Source organism: Entelurus aequoreus, linkage group LG13 (genome assembly GCF_033978785.1).
Source record: "Entelurus aequoreus isolate RoL-2023_Sb linkage group LG13, RoL_Eaeq_v1.1, whole genome shotgun sequence".
In the NCBI taxonomy this organism is placed as follows: domain Eukaryota; kingdom Metazoa; phylum Chordata; class Actinopteri; order Syngnathiformes; family Syngnathidae; genus Entelurus; species Entelurus aequoreus.
This window is the reverse complement of record NC_084743.1, coordinates 56,761,895-56,778,705: the sequence shown is the minus strand read 5'-3', so window position 1 is coordinate 56,778,705 and position 16,811 is coordinate 56,761,895. Positions and strand designations below refer to the sequence as shown.

At 36.8% G+C, this 16,811-nt stretch overlaps 1 protein-coding gene across 1 annotated transcript in view; it reads left to right on the top strand.

Moving 5' to 3' along the window:
- The window catches only part of blmh (bleomycin hydrolase), a 38,254-nt gene that overhangs the window by 12,926 nt on the left and 8,517 nt on the right, over positions 1 to 16,811 (top strand). The window contains exons 5-9 of the mRNA XM_062068069.1: positions 118 to 206; positions 304 to 396; positions 10,406 to 10,561; positions 10,641 to 10,799; positions 10,874 to 10,941. Of these exons, the coding sequence (XP_061924053.1) occupies positions 118 to 206; positions 304 to 396; positions 10,406 to 10,561; positions 10,641 to 10,799; positions 10,874 to 10,941 (565 nt within the window). The remainder of the gene's footprint in view (positions 1 to 117; positions 207 to 303; positions 397 to 10,405; positions 10,562 to 10,640; positions 10,800 to 10,873; positions 10,942 to 16,811) is intronic.

Sequence of the window (16,811 nt, the reverse complement as noted above, 5' to 3'; positions counted from 1 at the left end):
CAAGGTGTATTCATTGCGGACTGCCTCTAGCTAATGTTGCAATTTTTTATGCCAACAAAGCCTACAAAATATACACACTTTTCAAAAACAATACATGTTGTTTATTGTCCACTCTAGAAAAGTATGGTGTCATCCCAAAGAAATGCTTCCCAGAGTCACACAGCTCAGAAGCCTCACGCAGAATGAATGGCATTCTCAATCATAAGGTGGGCAATTGTTTTTTATTGCAGACTTAAGCCACACAACAAAAATCTTAGAATTCCCCTGTGAATGACAGGTGTTTTGTTGAATTGTGTCTCACAGCTGAGAGAGTACTGCTTCAGACTGAGGAACATGGTGGCCAGTGACGCAACTAAATCGGAGATCTCTGAGGCCATCAACACCATGATCGAGGAGGTGAGTCTCAAAATGCTGTTTGGTCTGATAGAGCAGTGTTCCCCAACCTTTTTTCCACCAGGGACCGGTTTAATGTATGCATTATTTTCACGGACCGGCTTTCTACGTGTAAATCAGCTTTTGCCCACAATCTGGCACATTAAAATGTTATATATCCATTGATGTGCATTGTCCCATGTACTATAACAATGGAGTTGTAATATACATCTATTAACAATCTTATTGGTGTGTTTAGTGGGACAGGCGAAAGTTAAGTCTGAGAAAATGTGGTAGTTTGTAAATTAATTAATGTTTCTGTGCGGCCCGGGAGCAAATGCATCACGGACCGGTACCGGTCCCCGGACTGGTGGTTGGGGACCACTGTGATAGAGTATTCTTTTGTGAAACTAAAAAATACTCATTTTAGTCCTGATTGCAGTGACGATGAAAGAATAAGTTGTAAATTAACTAAAAATAAATAAATTAACAGCTATTTTAAAACTCATAACTGCAGCAGTACTTAGTTGTAATACAGTTTTACACCACTTGTGGCAATAATGACAATATAAAACAAAACAAGTCAGGAGCTAAAGTCATTGAGAAGTTTCAGTGCAAAAAATATGACTAAAGTGGTCAAGCGGTTGCATTTGAATTTTATTGAGTTAAGAAATATTATTTATTTATTTAGTTTATTTTAGCACAACATAATTGTATGTAAATATATTTTTTGTCAGTTAAGTATATAGTCCCTTCTTATGTAGTATCATTTGGTTAGAATTTAGTTTTCTAATCAGCCAGACCTAAACCTACAGTAAGGTTTGTGTGTTGAATAAATAATAATGCCCTAGTGTGTGAATGTGAGTGTGAGTGTTGTCTGTCTATTTGTGTTGGCCCTGCGATGACGTGGCGACTTGTCCAGGGTGTACCCCGCCTACCGCCACAACGCAGCTGAGATAGACTCCAGCACCCCCCGTGACCCAGAAAGGGACAAGCGGTAGAAAATGGATGGATTTGTGATTAACACATGGTTTCATATCACTTTACTGGGTTGTAAACTGTAAGTAGGTTAGATATAATTATTTAATATGAATAAACTCAAGGGTAAGATTAATAGTTGTGTAAATATAGTCCCAGACTCCTCTGTAGGGGAAAGTTGGACCCCGAGGTCAAAAAGGTTAAGAACTCCTTTTCTAAATAATATACACTACCGTTCAAAAGTTTGGGGTCACCCAAACAATTTTGTGGAATAGCCTTCATTTCTAAGAACAAGAATAGACTGTCGAGTTTCAGATGAAAGTTCTCTTTTTCTGGCCATTTTGAACGTTTAATTGACCCCACAAATGTGATGCTCCAGAAACTCAATCTGCTCAAAGGAAGGTCAGTTTTGTAGCTTCTGTAACGAGCTAAACTGTCTTCAGATGTGTGAACAAGATTGCACAAGGGTTTTCTAATCATCAATTAGCCTTCTGAGCCAATGAGCAAACACATTGTACCATTAGAACACTGGAGTGATAGTTGCTGGAAATGGGCCTCTATACACCTATGTAGATATTGCACCAAAACCAGACATTTGCAGCTAGAATAGTCATTTACCACATTAGCAATGTATAGAGTGTATTTCTTTAAAGTTAAGACTAGTTTAAAGTTATCTTCATTGAAAAGTACAGTGCTTTTCCTTCAAAAATAAGGACATTTCAATGTGACCCCAAACTTTTGAACGGTAGTGTATATTGAATATGCTTCATTGTAAATGTTGCATACATTTTGCTCCACATTCACATTTATAACCCACTTTCTGCATATGTCCGCATGTGGAGGTGTTCCCTTCAGTTTGCAGATTAAACGCTCTAAGCTAGACCATCACCAAAGTATCAACATTTATATTTATGTTTAGAAATAATAAAAGTACGCAGATAAATATAATCTTATGCAAAACCATTTTTTGTTACCCATTGGTACCTGTTTTTGTGTATTTGGGATCTGCAAAAAAAATGTGAAATCAAACCATAGAGGCATGTTTGAGATTTATAAGACAGTCTTGCTTTCCATCATACTTCCTCCAAACGAGTCGTTTGGAATTTGCCCAATTTGTGATGTGTGACGTCAGCGGATATTTCCCTGTATGGTAGAGATTTACCCGTAAAGCTTTGCGTGAGTCCGTCATTATAGTCCTCGCTGTAATCAGTAAGCTCTTTCTTTCCCTCTATCCTCTTGCTGTGGAGCAGACTGGCTCGTACATGCACATGCATCCTCAGCTGTTGCCATTTCTAATACAAAGTAGCATATACTGGGTTCCCCCCTCCATTGCCAAGATACCTGTGGCGGTGAGGTTGTGGTTAGAGCCATGGTAGGGGCATGGTCACCATGATGTCATCATATAATTTGCTATGATATGATTTTCTTTAAAAAGGCTAAAAAAAATGTAACACATACATTTAAAAACAAATCTCTTGTTACTAATTAGTATTAACTTGCTCTATTTTCAATTGTTTCTGCGTATTGTACAATGTATTTTGTTGAGAAATGTTCAAGTTTTTAGAGACTTTCAGTGACTTTTTCTTTATTAAAAACGACTAGTAACAAATCTAGCGTCTTTTTTGGTGTTATTATAGAATGTACCAGTGTTTGGAGACTCTACTTGTGTCCCTCGATGTCTCTGACCAAAATAGAGCTGCAGCAAGCTCTGCCCTGATGGTCCAGTTGTAGTTTCTCTCCTTAAAATCAGTCACTGTCCTCCTAATATTTGCACGTTATGTAGATCGCTCTACGCAGGCATATCTCGGATATATTTACATTGCAGACATGTTGCCTACGCTCCAGACCATCGCGTGCATCTTGTTTATGTAGTCACAACATCCGGTTTCAGTAGTGCTGTTTTTGGTGATCAAAGTCTTTTTCCGGTGGTCACATTTTTGGTTCATTACTACTCAGTAGTGCGCAAATAATAGGCTTTATATGTCCATTTATAATGTAATGACTTGCTGGTGGTAAAAGTTTTTTGTTCATCATTCCCATAATGGCAAAGACACCATCTGTGTCTGAAAGGTGATTGGGGGAGAGTGAGGAAGTGTTGTTGTGTATCTGAGAGTGAAGCATGGAGACGTGCACGGAGGGAATACCTGTTGGAATTGGGCCGCTTGTCAGCATAAAATTAGCAATAAAATTTAAAAAGAGTATCTGACTTGTGACTTCTTCTGGAGGCTATAATCCATCCATCTATTTTCTTATATTACAAATGTACATTACTTTCATTTGTTTTCACATTAAAAAAAACAACATATTTTTAAAGTGTGGCGGCCTCAATTTTGCTGTGGCGGTGCGCCACAATCAGTTACATAAAGGGTAAACCCTAGCGTAACATGGCTGACCGGGAGAAAACGCAGTCAAAGTGGAAGCATGTAAATAAGACTGCCAAAAAAACGGTGAATCCTGAAGAGGTGGTCTGTAAAACATAATCTAAGCAAAATGTTGACCAAATAACCACCATTACCATATCATGTAAACCACAAGGAAGTGTTTTAAATGTTTAAAAAAAAATAATTTCATAATATGTCCCCTTTAAAGACAAACATCATCATCGCTTTTTGTTTTTCCAGACTGTTTATACAGTAGATTCACCAGCCACAACACGAGGTACACCTACCCTCTCTTGGGTACCACTTCAAGCCTGCACCACTTCATGTCACACGTCAGTGATAGTGTGAATGCCACAATTAGATGAAAATAATATTTTATATTACCTTCTCCTTTGTTTCCTCAAACCAAGTTGTAATGCCATAACGTTGTCGTCTTTTTCAGTGGAGTTTAGGAGCTAATCAAACCTCGTACTTACTGGTCCATGCTGACAAAACAGTCCTGTGTAAAATGTTGGAGATAAATAAACCTGGAAATATGTATTTTATAGATATCAGAGCAGTTGGGAAGTCCTGAAACGAGAATGAATTTGCAAAGGGGAGGAGGCTGGTCAATAACAGTTAATAGGATGCCCACTTCAGTACGTTCGTCAGTCTGTGACTTCACAAATGGCCCTGTGTTGAAAAGATGCTGCAAAACACAGCGTTCAGAGGCATCCAAAACAGCGTGCAAGCTCACATCCCAATGCATGAATCTTATGATTTAATACTTTGTCATGGTTTAACATGAGTATCTAACATTTTAAAAACATTTCTAAGTCAGAAAAGCGGAAAATCATCATATATTCCTCTTTTAAGCTGACAACACCACTATAACAATGTTCCATTTTAACCAGAAGAGGGGGCTGTTAGATAATATTTCACTGACCGAATGGTGTACTTGTGTATACAAGAATTTGTGTGCTTTTAATGTATATTTTTATTTTACACATGCACTAAGGCCAACAGTAGATTTGAATTTGTAATTATAAGAGATTGTTGACTGTGTACGCAAGTGTGTGCACACTAATGCATGTATACATCACTATAATAGAATAGAGTGATTGTAAAGCAAACTGGAATATACAATACCAAAAAAGTCAGTACACAAAGTCAAAGGTGACATTGTGTAACTTGTTGTCCATAGGAAATTGAACACCTGCAATAACATTTACTCCAAAGTGACAAACATTTATAACACCCATAAATCCTTCCAAAGCTTTGGTCTTTTTTATATGAGGTGTTGCACATGTTTTGTGCACACATTGCGTTTTCATGTGCGCTTAGTCAATCAGTCGCCCATTGTGGTTTGGTTAAGTAGCTTTTGTTGTTGGCGGTTTTGTTGTATTCTACTGGTGGTCTGTTGCTTGTTTAAACAGCGGAATGTTTGTCACATGTACATACACACACATGTAAGAGCAAAAGTTGCCAACACAGCATTGCGTGTCTGGTTGGAGAAGCTGATAGTTGTCGGTGTTTGTTTGTCCACCTGGAAGTGGTTTGTTTTGCGAAACACTCTCCAGTCACGGCCAGCTGTGATAAAGGATTCGGTCATGTCACGAAACAGTTGGAGAACACGGGTGTACGCAAGTTTATTTGACAAGCACAGGTATTCATAATAGTCAACACAGTACATTAGGTTATATTTAAGACAGTAGCATTAATTGACATACAATGAACGATGTCTTCTTTCATGCTCAGTGTTTCTTATCTTGTTTTTTGTTCAAGCGGATGTTATTCAAGGATCATTTGTTTGGTTTCAAAACATTCTCCTATGTGCATGTGTGTGTGCACATGCATGCGGAGTAACCTTAGAATTTTTAAAGCAAGTATAATATTATTTCCTCCCCATATTTGAATCAGTGGGAGTTCATTTCAAAACATCAAAGTGCTCTGTCACTCCTACTTTGGAAAGTGTAGATGTGATGCTGTCCACCTTTACTGGTGTGCTGACTGTGAGTGCACCCTGGTTTTCATTACATCTTAACTGTACTTTCACCCATGACAAGAAACTGCATGAATCTCTTGGTTCACTTTGTTTAAACTCTGTTTAAATCAAATCCATATTTAAGTATTTGGTGGTTTTGTCTGAGAATAGTAGGAAGTGACAAACACAACAACAAAGGTTTTCTGGATAATGATATCCACAAAGTGCTTTACTCTTAAAACCAACAGTTTTAATTTGTTTCCAAATATGGTAAATGGGTTATACTTGTATTAGCGCTTTTCTACCTTCAAGGTACTCAAAGCGCTTTGACACTATTTCCACATTCACCCATTCACACACACATTCACACACTGATGGCGGGAGCTGCCATGCAAGGCCCTAACCATGACCCATCAGGAGCAAGGGTGAAGTGTCTTGCTCAAAGACACAATGGACGTGACTAGGTTGGTAGAAGCTGGGGATCGAACAAGCAACCCTCAGGTTGCTGGCACGGCCACACCATCCCCTAAATACTTGACTTGTACCGTATTGTATTTATCATTATGTCATGTATGACCGCACTATTAAGTTATGTACACCGAGGTGTTTCCTGCACAATGCATAACAACAACAATAAATACACATGGTACTTTTACAAACCTATAATCAACATTTATCTTGTTTTCATTAGCCAGTTCTACTTTTCCTCTAACGCCAGTTTTTATTTTTACTTTTTTTAGACAAGTAAACACATGGACAACACAGATGTTGCAAATTATTTGCTGTGTTAAGTTCGGAAAGAAGCAGTTAATCAGCCAACTCTTTGTAAGCGTGCACACTTTTTGGTTACAGCAGAGAGGCAGAATGAGTGGGATGTTATTAATACTAGGGAGGCACATTATGTTTTGTTTTTTTAAGCTGGTACAGATAACTTCCTGCTTCCCAAGGCCAATACCGATAACTTATTATGTTTTAGTTGTTTTTCTTAAGTTAAGATTTAAATTGGTTTTACACACCAAGCGGTAAGAACGACCCAAACTGTACCTGTAGATTTGTTCTGACAAAGGCCAATGTTTTTAACGATGGATGGTCGTCCAGAGCCATCATTTTCATGATGAAATTACTTTACTTTAGCTTTCGGTCATCTCTGGAAAACCTTTTGCACTTTTCAAACGCTGCGCCAATAGGAACTACTTTGCAGCTGGCTTACGGCAGCTTGTTTAGCAGCACGTGTGTCCATAGGCTTTCAGAACACAGTTGTAGAGATTCTGGCGTAGTAGGTGGCTCATAATATTTGATATGATAAAGCGCGGAATGTTTGTAAAACATTTGGTGAGAAGAGGATGTAAAAGGTCTTCATCTGAAACTGAAGAAGTCCCACACAATTGACGCTGTGTCTGTTTACAATGAGATTAGGGGAAGTTTGCTGCAGGCTCACAGCACGGCACGGCGCGTAGAAGAAAAGAGGCACTTCATTTGCTAACCCTAACCCAGTGGCCACAGCACAGTACTGGCAATCAAAAAAAAATTATATATATATATATATATATTTATATTTTTCAGTTATCAAAGTAGTTTTTTTTTAATGTTATCTGTATTTTCGGTGTGATGTTGTAATTACTTATTTTGTCCCGATAATTGTCAATCCAATATTTATCATGCACTCATAATTGATATGAATGGCGCCAATGTCTGATAATATCGCTTTTACATTTATCCTCATTGAGCGATGACATAGTAGTGGGGATGTAACGATATGAAAATTTTATATCACGGTTATTGTAACTGAACTTATCACGGTTATTATTATTGCCGTATTGTTGAATGTGCTCTAAAAGTACTCGCACACATCTTTTGAACAAGCATTTTTATTAATAACTAACAAACCTACTATTTTGCATGTTTTGTGTTTGTTATGCTTCACTGATAATGTTTTAGTGTTAGCCATTAAATCAGATAAAATACTAAGCTTTTATTGTTTTATATATTGGTTTGTACTGTAACACTTTTAAGATTTAAATGGAAAGTGCTAAACAAATTAAAGCTGTTATTTATTATTTCGGGTAGGCATTGTGGCATATTACTCTAAAAACACCTCCGTCTTGTGTTCCTCCTGTATAGAACGATCACTCTGTTCAGAAAGAAAACACAGCACAATTGAATATCTTAGTTGCTCAGACAGTAGTGTGTTTATAAATGTTTAGATTGGGGTATTTCGTTTTTTAAAGGGCGAAAACGTTATTGTCTCTTGTTTTCATGTTAGCCTTTGGCGCCAGCTCGCTATCCAAATCAGTTTGTGAGTTTATCAAAGTGCTGTTATCAGTCACAATTTTTTCAATAGTTATAATTTAAAACGGTAATACTAATTGCCTGGCGTTTTACCGGGGTTATCATTATTACAGTTTATGATTACATCCCTACACAGATATGATTGCATCAAAAGTTGACAACCTGCTATAGTTCAGTAAGAGTACGGAGTATAGACTGATTCGTACTTGAGTAATAAATGGCAAGACATAGAGTGATCTAAGATTTCAAGTCAAGGCACATTGCACAGAGCATACGTTTGCATATACAACACTTGTAACTGTGAAAGTTATGTTTTTACTGTAATTCCATTTCTAATGAGTTCCTTAACAGGAGAGGATGCAGTGTTGGTGTCGTCAATGGACACACTGTTTGTGTTAAGCTTTTATAATTAAATGAAAGACTTAAAATGAACAAAACTGTGTTTCTAAAGATGTATGATGTATGTTAATTTTAATAAGCACAGATGTTACAAGAGGATGGTCACTACAGCATGCCATTCCTTCACAACATACCTGTATGTGTTGAAATGTGGGGGTTGCTGATTTGGGGATAAGAAGGCATTCAACTCTTAATTAAAGTTATTTCATGATGTGGTCGCATGTTTAGGAATGTTGAGGTCCTCACTCGGAATTCCCAATACGAAAAGTACTTACTGTGTCTTTGAGTGTTTTGCTAGGTAGCTTTTAGTCCTGGTTTAAAGTGACTATTCATTCTTTATTGATTTGTTACCAATGCAAGTGCATAATAAAACAGTGCAGATATTGGACATGTTTTAATTCTATAGGTCTCTGCCGTTTGTTATAACCTTTTAACCTGCACAAGGATACATGTTTTACATTTCAGCACAAATGAGAGTGGTGCTCTGAACCCTTTTTATTGTTTAGGACATCAGTTTTCTTATGTTGTGTTTTAGAAGTGGAGAATGGAGGATGGGAGGGGTGCATAATATGAAGAACATTCTTGAGATAACTATATCCGAGGTTAGAAGGGCCAGATTAACAGACAGCCTAGTCCAAACAGTACGACTAAGCCCACAGGAAATAAGTCTTCAGTACAGCAGGAAGACGCACAAAAAAAGGATGTGGGGCACAAATAGGGAAAGTGAAAGATATGTTATAGTGAACTAAAAAAAAAAAGAGAACAAATGGGCGGGATAAGTGAGATAGGCTCCAGCGCCCCCCGTGACCCTGAAAGGGACAAGCGGTAGAAAATGGATGGATGGATGGAAGTAGCGGTGATCTTGGGATTGTTTAGTTTTATGTGTATTAAAATTCGTAAGACAGTATTTTTAAAGGCTTTTATTCGGGCTGTGCAATATAAACAGTGTACGACGATGTACATTATATAAATTGGGCCGAACTTTTAATACTTAATAATGCATGTTGATGACACATTAGGGCTGTGTTCTGCAAATAAACATTTTGTTCTTACAAGTAACTTTATCACTGGAGGACAAGGACGAGCTAAACATGCTGCACTACACAATGTAACAGAATACAATAAATCATGCCAACCGCTAAACTAGAGTTCTTGAATGTAAACAGGGGTGGGCGAATCAATACAAAAATTGACTGTAACAAGACCATGTTATCAGTATAGGGTTGATACCACAGTAATTAGATCAATATTTTTTACAATCACAAAATAATTTGTTGTTGTTTTGGATAATGATTACAAACTCAGAAGGTCCTGGACACAGAAGAACTTTAAAGGCAAAAACCAAAGGATTTAGGTCCAATAATATTTATTTTGCACTCTTGACTTTGTTTTGATCAAAATATTGTTTGTAGTAAAAGGGAATACTTTGAATATTTGATACTGTTACACTGCTATTGTGTTTATGATAAAAATGTACTCATTAAATGATCTAGAAAATTTGGAAGTATGAGTATCAGCATCAATGTGGCCGATACTGCCCCTGTTTCTACTTGATATGGGATCGATACCCAAATTTCCAAATTTGTAGTATTGTAATTAACTAATTTAAATTATACAAACAACAAAATAATAAGTTCTTAGTACATTTTAACCGAAGTTTAGATAAAACCATGTTACACAGGAAGTAACAAGATATTAATAGTAAATTAGAAAGTATATTACTTATAGTTTTGAGAAAGTAATGACTCAAAACGTTTCTGCCCATGTCAGCAGCCAAATCAGGAGCCTTTGTAACCCATTTTGAAATAATTATATCATCATCCATCCATCCATCTAAATGCAAAATAATATATGGTCATATATATTGTTATCGCATGAGACTGCAATATATATCACAAAGCTTTAAGGCCATATCGCCCATCTCTTTCTCTTACTGAATTCTACTTCTAACATATGCAGTATCATGTGTAACACTAGCTTATAGTTAGTAAATTGATGTCTAAACTATGTTTTTGCTGTGTAGGTGTTCCGAGTGGCCAGTGTTTGTCTCGGTAACCCACCTGACACCATCTGCTGGGAGTACAGGGACAAGGATAAGAACTTTCATCGCATTGGACCCCTCACCCCCCAGGAATTCTACAGGGAGCACGTCAAACCCCTATACAACCTTCAGGACAAAGTACGTGGGTCCCTAATACCAGGACTATGTGTTACTCTCCTGTTCAGTCTCTGAGCTTGTACGTACATCTCATCGTCAGATCTGCCTTGTTAATGACCCTCGACCCCAAAATCCTTACGGAAAGCTGTACAGTGTAGAGTTCCTCGGAAACATGGTCGAAGGTGGCAAGACTCTCTACAACAATCAGCCCATACAGCTTCTTAAGAAGGCTGCAGCTGATTCCATAAAGGCGGGAGAAGTATGTTGGCATAAGCAGCAGCAACTTCCAGGTGCATTTGGATTAATGAAAAATGGCTACCCTTTATGTTTTAGGCAGTGTGGTTCGGATGTGACGTGGATAAACATTTCCATGGCAAGCTGGGGATTAACGACATGAATGTGTAAGTAGGGGGAGAAAAGAAAAATGTTTTGTGTCAGGCCGCGACACGTTACAAAACAGTGGTTTGTTCATAATATAGTTTCCAAAATATCTAAAGGAAAATCTGACTTTTTCACTTTTTGATTTTTTTTTTTTACAGTACAATCATTTAGTCTACTAATCTTAATGGGAAACTGTTCTTTTTAAATTTTGCCCATCCGCAATCCTTTTGTGATATAAGAACACACTTATTTCCCTTTTCTGTGCGTTCACTCAACAGTGAAAAACTGCTTGTAAAAGGCACCTAACAATGCAGGTAATGGGATTACGATCTACCGTATTTTTCGGACTATAAATCGCCGTTTTTTTCATAGTTTGGCCGGGGGTGCGATTTATACTCAGGAGCGATTTATGTGTGAAATTATTAACACATTACCGTAAAATATCAAATAATATTATTTAGGGCTGCAACAACTAATCGATTATAAAAATAGTTGCCGATTAATTTAGTCATCGATTCGTTGCATCTATGCTATGCGCATGCGCAGAGGCTTTTTTAATATATATATATATATACTGTATATATATATATATTTTACATTTTTTTACATTTTTTTTTTTTATAAACCTTTATTTATAAACTGCAACATTTACAAACAGCTGAGAAACAATAATCAAAATAAGTATGGTGCAAGTATGCCGGTTTTTTTCAATAAAATACTGGAAAGGATAGAAATGTAGTTTTTCTCTTTTATCCGATTATTAATCTAAGTAATAATCGACAGATTAATCGATTATCAAATGAATCGTTAGTTGCAGCCCTAATATTATTTAGCTCATTCACGTAAGAGACTAGACGTATAAGATTTCATGGGATTTAGCGATTAGGAGTGACAGATTGTTTGGTAAACGTATAGCATGTTCTATATGTTATAGTTATTTGAATGACTCTTACCATAATATGTTACGTTAACATACCAGGGATGTTCTCAGTTGGTTATTTATGCGTCATAACGTACACTTATTCAGCCTGTTGTTCACTATTCTTTATTTATTTTAAATTGCCTTTCAAATGTCTATTCTTGGTGTTGGGTTTTATCAAATAAATTTCCCCAAAAAATGCGATTTATACTCCAGTGCGACTTATATGTTTTTTTCCTTCTTTATTATGCATTTTCGGCCGGTGCGACTTATACTCCGGAGCGACTTATACTCCGAAAAATACGGTATATATAAAGCCCTCTAAAAGTCATCCAAAAACCTCCAACACAGTTTTATATACATGTTGTGAGTATGTATGCAATGTAGTAACAGGCACGTTCATAATAACATGTAATATTTGTTTTTGGTCATTTTAAATATTACCAAAATGTAATTCCTGGGCACATAGATTTCACAGGGCGCGTAGCAACGGTAGCACTCGTTGCTATGCGCTAAACATTTCAATTAACACAACACAGTGACTTACAATGTCCGCTCTCACTGGGATGCCTACTGATGGGATGGTTTTATCTTTCAGCACTTGTGCTTTCCTTGAGCTGGTAAATTCAGAACAATCCTGACTGCTCAGATATACAATTATTCCTAGTGAGGTTACGGCAGTCTTATGCTGCGTTCCATTTGTTGAGAGCCAAGCTCAGACCCATATAATATAAAGTTGGTAGTGTTCCACTGTTAATGTTAATTTTTTTTAAATTGCAAAGTCTTTTCACCTCTGACATGTAAACCTTTACTTGTTAGCCAGTTGTATCACTTTCTTATTTATGATGCCATATTACATGTGTTTTTTTGCTTATAATTGTTTTGCCATATTAGATTTTAAGTTTTATATTGTTTCCATATTGTATGTAACAACCAGGTGAAAGACTCATGTACCTTTTTCATTTGTCGATGGCTTCCTTTTTCCGTTCTGCGGCTGAGATTTTCCAATCAGGGTTTTTTGGGGTTGATTCTGATATCAATTATCCATGAGTGAGATCATTCAATACCAATACTGATCACATGTATTAACTGTAAATGTTTTCCATTGCCGGCAGTAAGTCAGACCCGTTTCCAGTGAGGGTTGGACTCCGCCAAGGCTGCTCTTTGTCACCGATTCTGTTCATAACTTTTATGGACAGAATTTCTAGGCGCTGTCAGGACGTTGAGGGGATCCGGTTTGTTTGCTGTAGGATTAGGTCCCTGCTTTTTGCAGATGATGTGGTCCTGATGGCTTCATCTGGCCATGATCTTTAGCTCTCACTGGATCGGTTCGCAGCTGAGTATGAAGTGACTGGGATGAGAATCAGCACCTCCAAGTCTGAATCCGTGGTTCTCGTCCGGAAAAGGGTGGAGTGCCATCTCTGGGTTGGGGAGGAGATCTTGCCCGAAGTGGAGGAGTTGAAGTACCTCGGAGTCTTGTTCACGAGTGAGGGAAGAGTGGATCATGAGATCGACAGGCGGATCGATGCGGCGTCTTCAGTAATGCGGACGCTGTATTGATCTGTTGTGGTGAAGAAGGAGCTGAGCCGGAAGGCAAAGCTCTCAATTTACCTGTCGATCTACGTTCCCATCCTCACCTATGGTCATGAACTTTGGGTTATGACCGAAAGGACAAGATCACGGGTACAGGCGGCCGAAATGAGTTTCCTCCGCCGGGTGGCGGGGCTCTCCCTTAGAGATAGGGTGAGAAGCTCTGTCACCCGGGAGGAGCTCAAAGTAAAGCCGCTGCTCCTCCATATCGAGAGGAGCCAGATGAGGTGGTTCGGGCATCTGGTCAGGATGCCACCCGAATGCCTCCCAAGGGAGGTGTTTAGGGCACGTCCGACTGGTAGAAGACCCAGGACACGTTGGGAAGACTATGTCTCCCGGCTGGCCTGGGAACACCTCGGGATTCCCCGGGAGGAGCTGGACGAAGTGGCTGGGGAGAGGGAAGTCTGGGCTTCCCTGCTTAGGCTGCTTCTCTACGACCTGACCTCGGAAAAGCGGAAGTAGATGGATGGATAGATGGATGGTTTTCCATTTATACGTATATGTTGAGTGCTATTGACAATGCAGCAATATCAACACATTATTTAAACTTCTTCCTTATTGTCTTTTATTACTTATATTTATTTGAGCAAATCAAAGTCAATAGTACACAATAGCTGGAAAAAAGTAAATGATAAATGGGTTATACTTGTATAGCGCTTTTCTACCTTCAAGGTACTCAAAGTGCTTTGACACTATTTACACATTCACCCATTCACACACACATTCACACACTGATGGCGGGAGCTGCCATGCAAGGCCCTAACCACGACCATCAGGAGCAAGGGTAAAGTGTCTTGCTCAAGGACACAACAGACGTGACGAAGTTGGTAGAAGGTGGGGATTGAACCAAGAACCCTCAGGTTGCTGGCACGGCCACTCTCCCAACCGCACCACGCCTTTGCACAAATGACTATCTACTACTAATTTAAATCTTTTGGTTTTTGTCGTCAAAGTTTTTGTCTAATGAATAATTCCCTGAGTTTGTAAACATTAACATTAGCAACAAAATTATTAAGACCGTAAAAATATCTATGTAATTACTCTTGTATCGATTGTATACTGTTACTCCCTGTGGTATCGACACCACCAATTTATGGATCGATCCGTCTTCTTCTACGTGTAGGGTAACTGTGACCATGCTGGCACACCAACGGTTGTTATATTATCCTCTCTCTAGATCAGGGGTCCCCAAACTTTTTGACTCCGGGGCCGCATTGGGGTAAAACAATTTGGCTGGGTGCCGCGCTATATATATATATATATATATATATATATATATATATATATATATATATATATATATATATATATATATATATATATATATATATATATATATATATATATATATATATATACACACACACACATTTACATATTTTATATATATATATATATATATATATATATATATATACACACACACATTTACATATTTTATATATATATATATATATATAATATATATATATATATATATATATATATATATATATATATATATATATCAAATGCAAAGGACAAATTTCACCACACCTAGTGTGTGTGTGACAATCATTGGTACTTTAACTTTAACTTAATATGTGTATATATATATATATATATATATATATATATATATATATATATATATATCAAATGCAAAAGACAAATTTCACCACACCTAGTGTGTGTGTGACAATCATTGGTACTTTAACTTTAACTTAATATGTGTATATATGTATATATACAGTATATGTATATGTGTGTATATATATATGTACCTGTATATGTGTGTATATATATATATATATATATATATATATATATATATATATATATATATATATATATATATATATATATATATATACACACACACACACACATTTACATATTATATATATATATATATATATATAATATGTAAATGTGTGTGTGTGTGTATATATATATATATATATATACATATACACACACACATTTACATATTATATACATATATATATATATATATACACACACACATTTACATATTATATATATATATATATATATATATATATATATATATATATATATATATATATATATATATATATATATATATATATATATCAAATGCAGAGGACAAATTTCACCACACCTAGTGTGTCTGTGACAATCATTGGTACTTTAACTTTAACTTAATATGTGTATGTATGTATATATACAGTATATGTATATATGTGTATATATATATATGTATATGTGTCTATATGTGTGTGTATGTATATATATATATATATATATATATATATATGTATATATATATGTATATATATATATATATATTTATATATATATATGTGTGTGTATTCATACATATATATTCCTCGCGCACAAATTGACTTAAAGAGCGCACTTGCTGCATGTCACATTATCGATGGTAAAATGCATTTTTAGACAATATGATTTGCCTGAGTGGCTAGGAGACGGTAGAAAATGGACTAGTAAGGACAAAGGAAAAATAATAATAATTTTAAAAAATATATATTGTTTTTTTTAACTTGGGACTTCCCGCGGGCCGGATTTTGGACGCTGGGGGGCCGTATCCGGCCCGCGGGCCGTAGTTTGGGGACCCCTGCTCTAGATAGTCTCTTATTAATGTACTTGTTAATTTAATGTTAACACCTGCTGAATTTCTACTATAACGTGGTTCCATCTGAACTTCTTTAAGCTTAGCGGTTTGCATGCCTGCTCCTGGCTTGCTCTCGGTGTGTAACATGTATAGATTTGTCCTCCAGTGATACCTGATAATGATACTTAAGAAACTAGAAAATGCAGTTTATTTGCTGTAATGGAAGTGATTATTATTAATTTTGGCAAGCGGCACCGCACATTGTATGGAGACACATAATTAGCTACTGGCCGCTTGTCAGCCGAGGGACCAAAAATCAACAGTGTCAGTCATACAGAAATCGGCAACAGCCGAGCACATACTTTTTCACAAAAATCGGTCAATACAGGTCAGCAGTCGGTACATCCCTGTTCTATGGTCTACGTCACATTTGTCCTGTTGAGCTTGTCATTACTACAAAAGCTTTGCAGTTTACTTTTGGCGGGGGGAGTATATGTTCCGGTTCATATTTTCCTTGGTGAACTAAGATCTTGTCAGGTTTTCTTAAATCATGCATGTCTTACGTTTCACATCACAAAGTATTTGGGTCCAAAGTGGGTCCAAATGATAAGGAATGTATGAGATAAAGCTTTGTGGGCCTAGTTCCAATAATCTGTCAAGACCAGGAGACATTTAATTCTTAAAAATGTTACAAACAGTTTTTGTTAGTAATCCGTTCCAAAAGTTCAGATGAAAACCGACAAAAATTTGTTTGCATAAGAAATAATGTAAATCCAATTAAT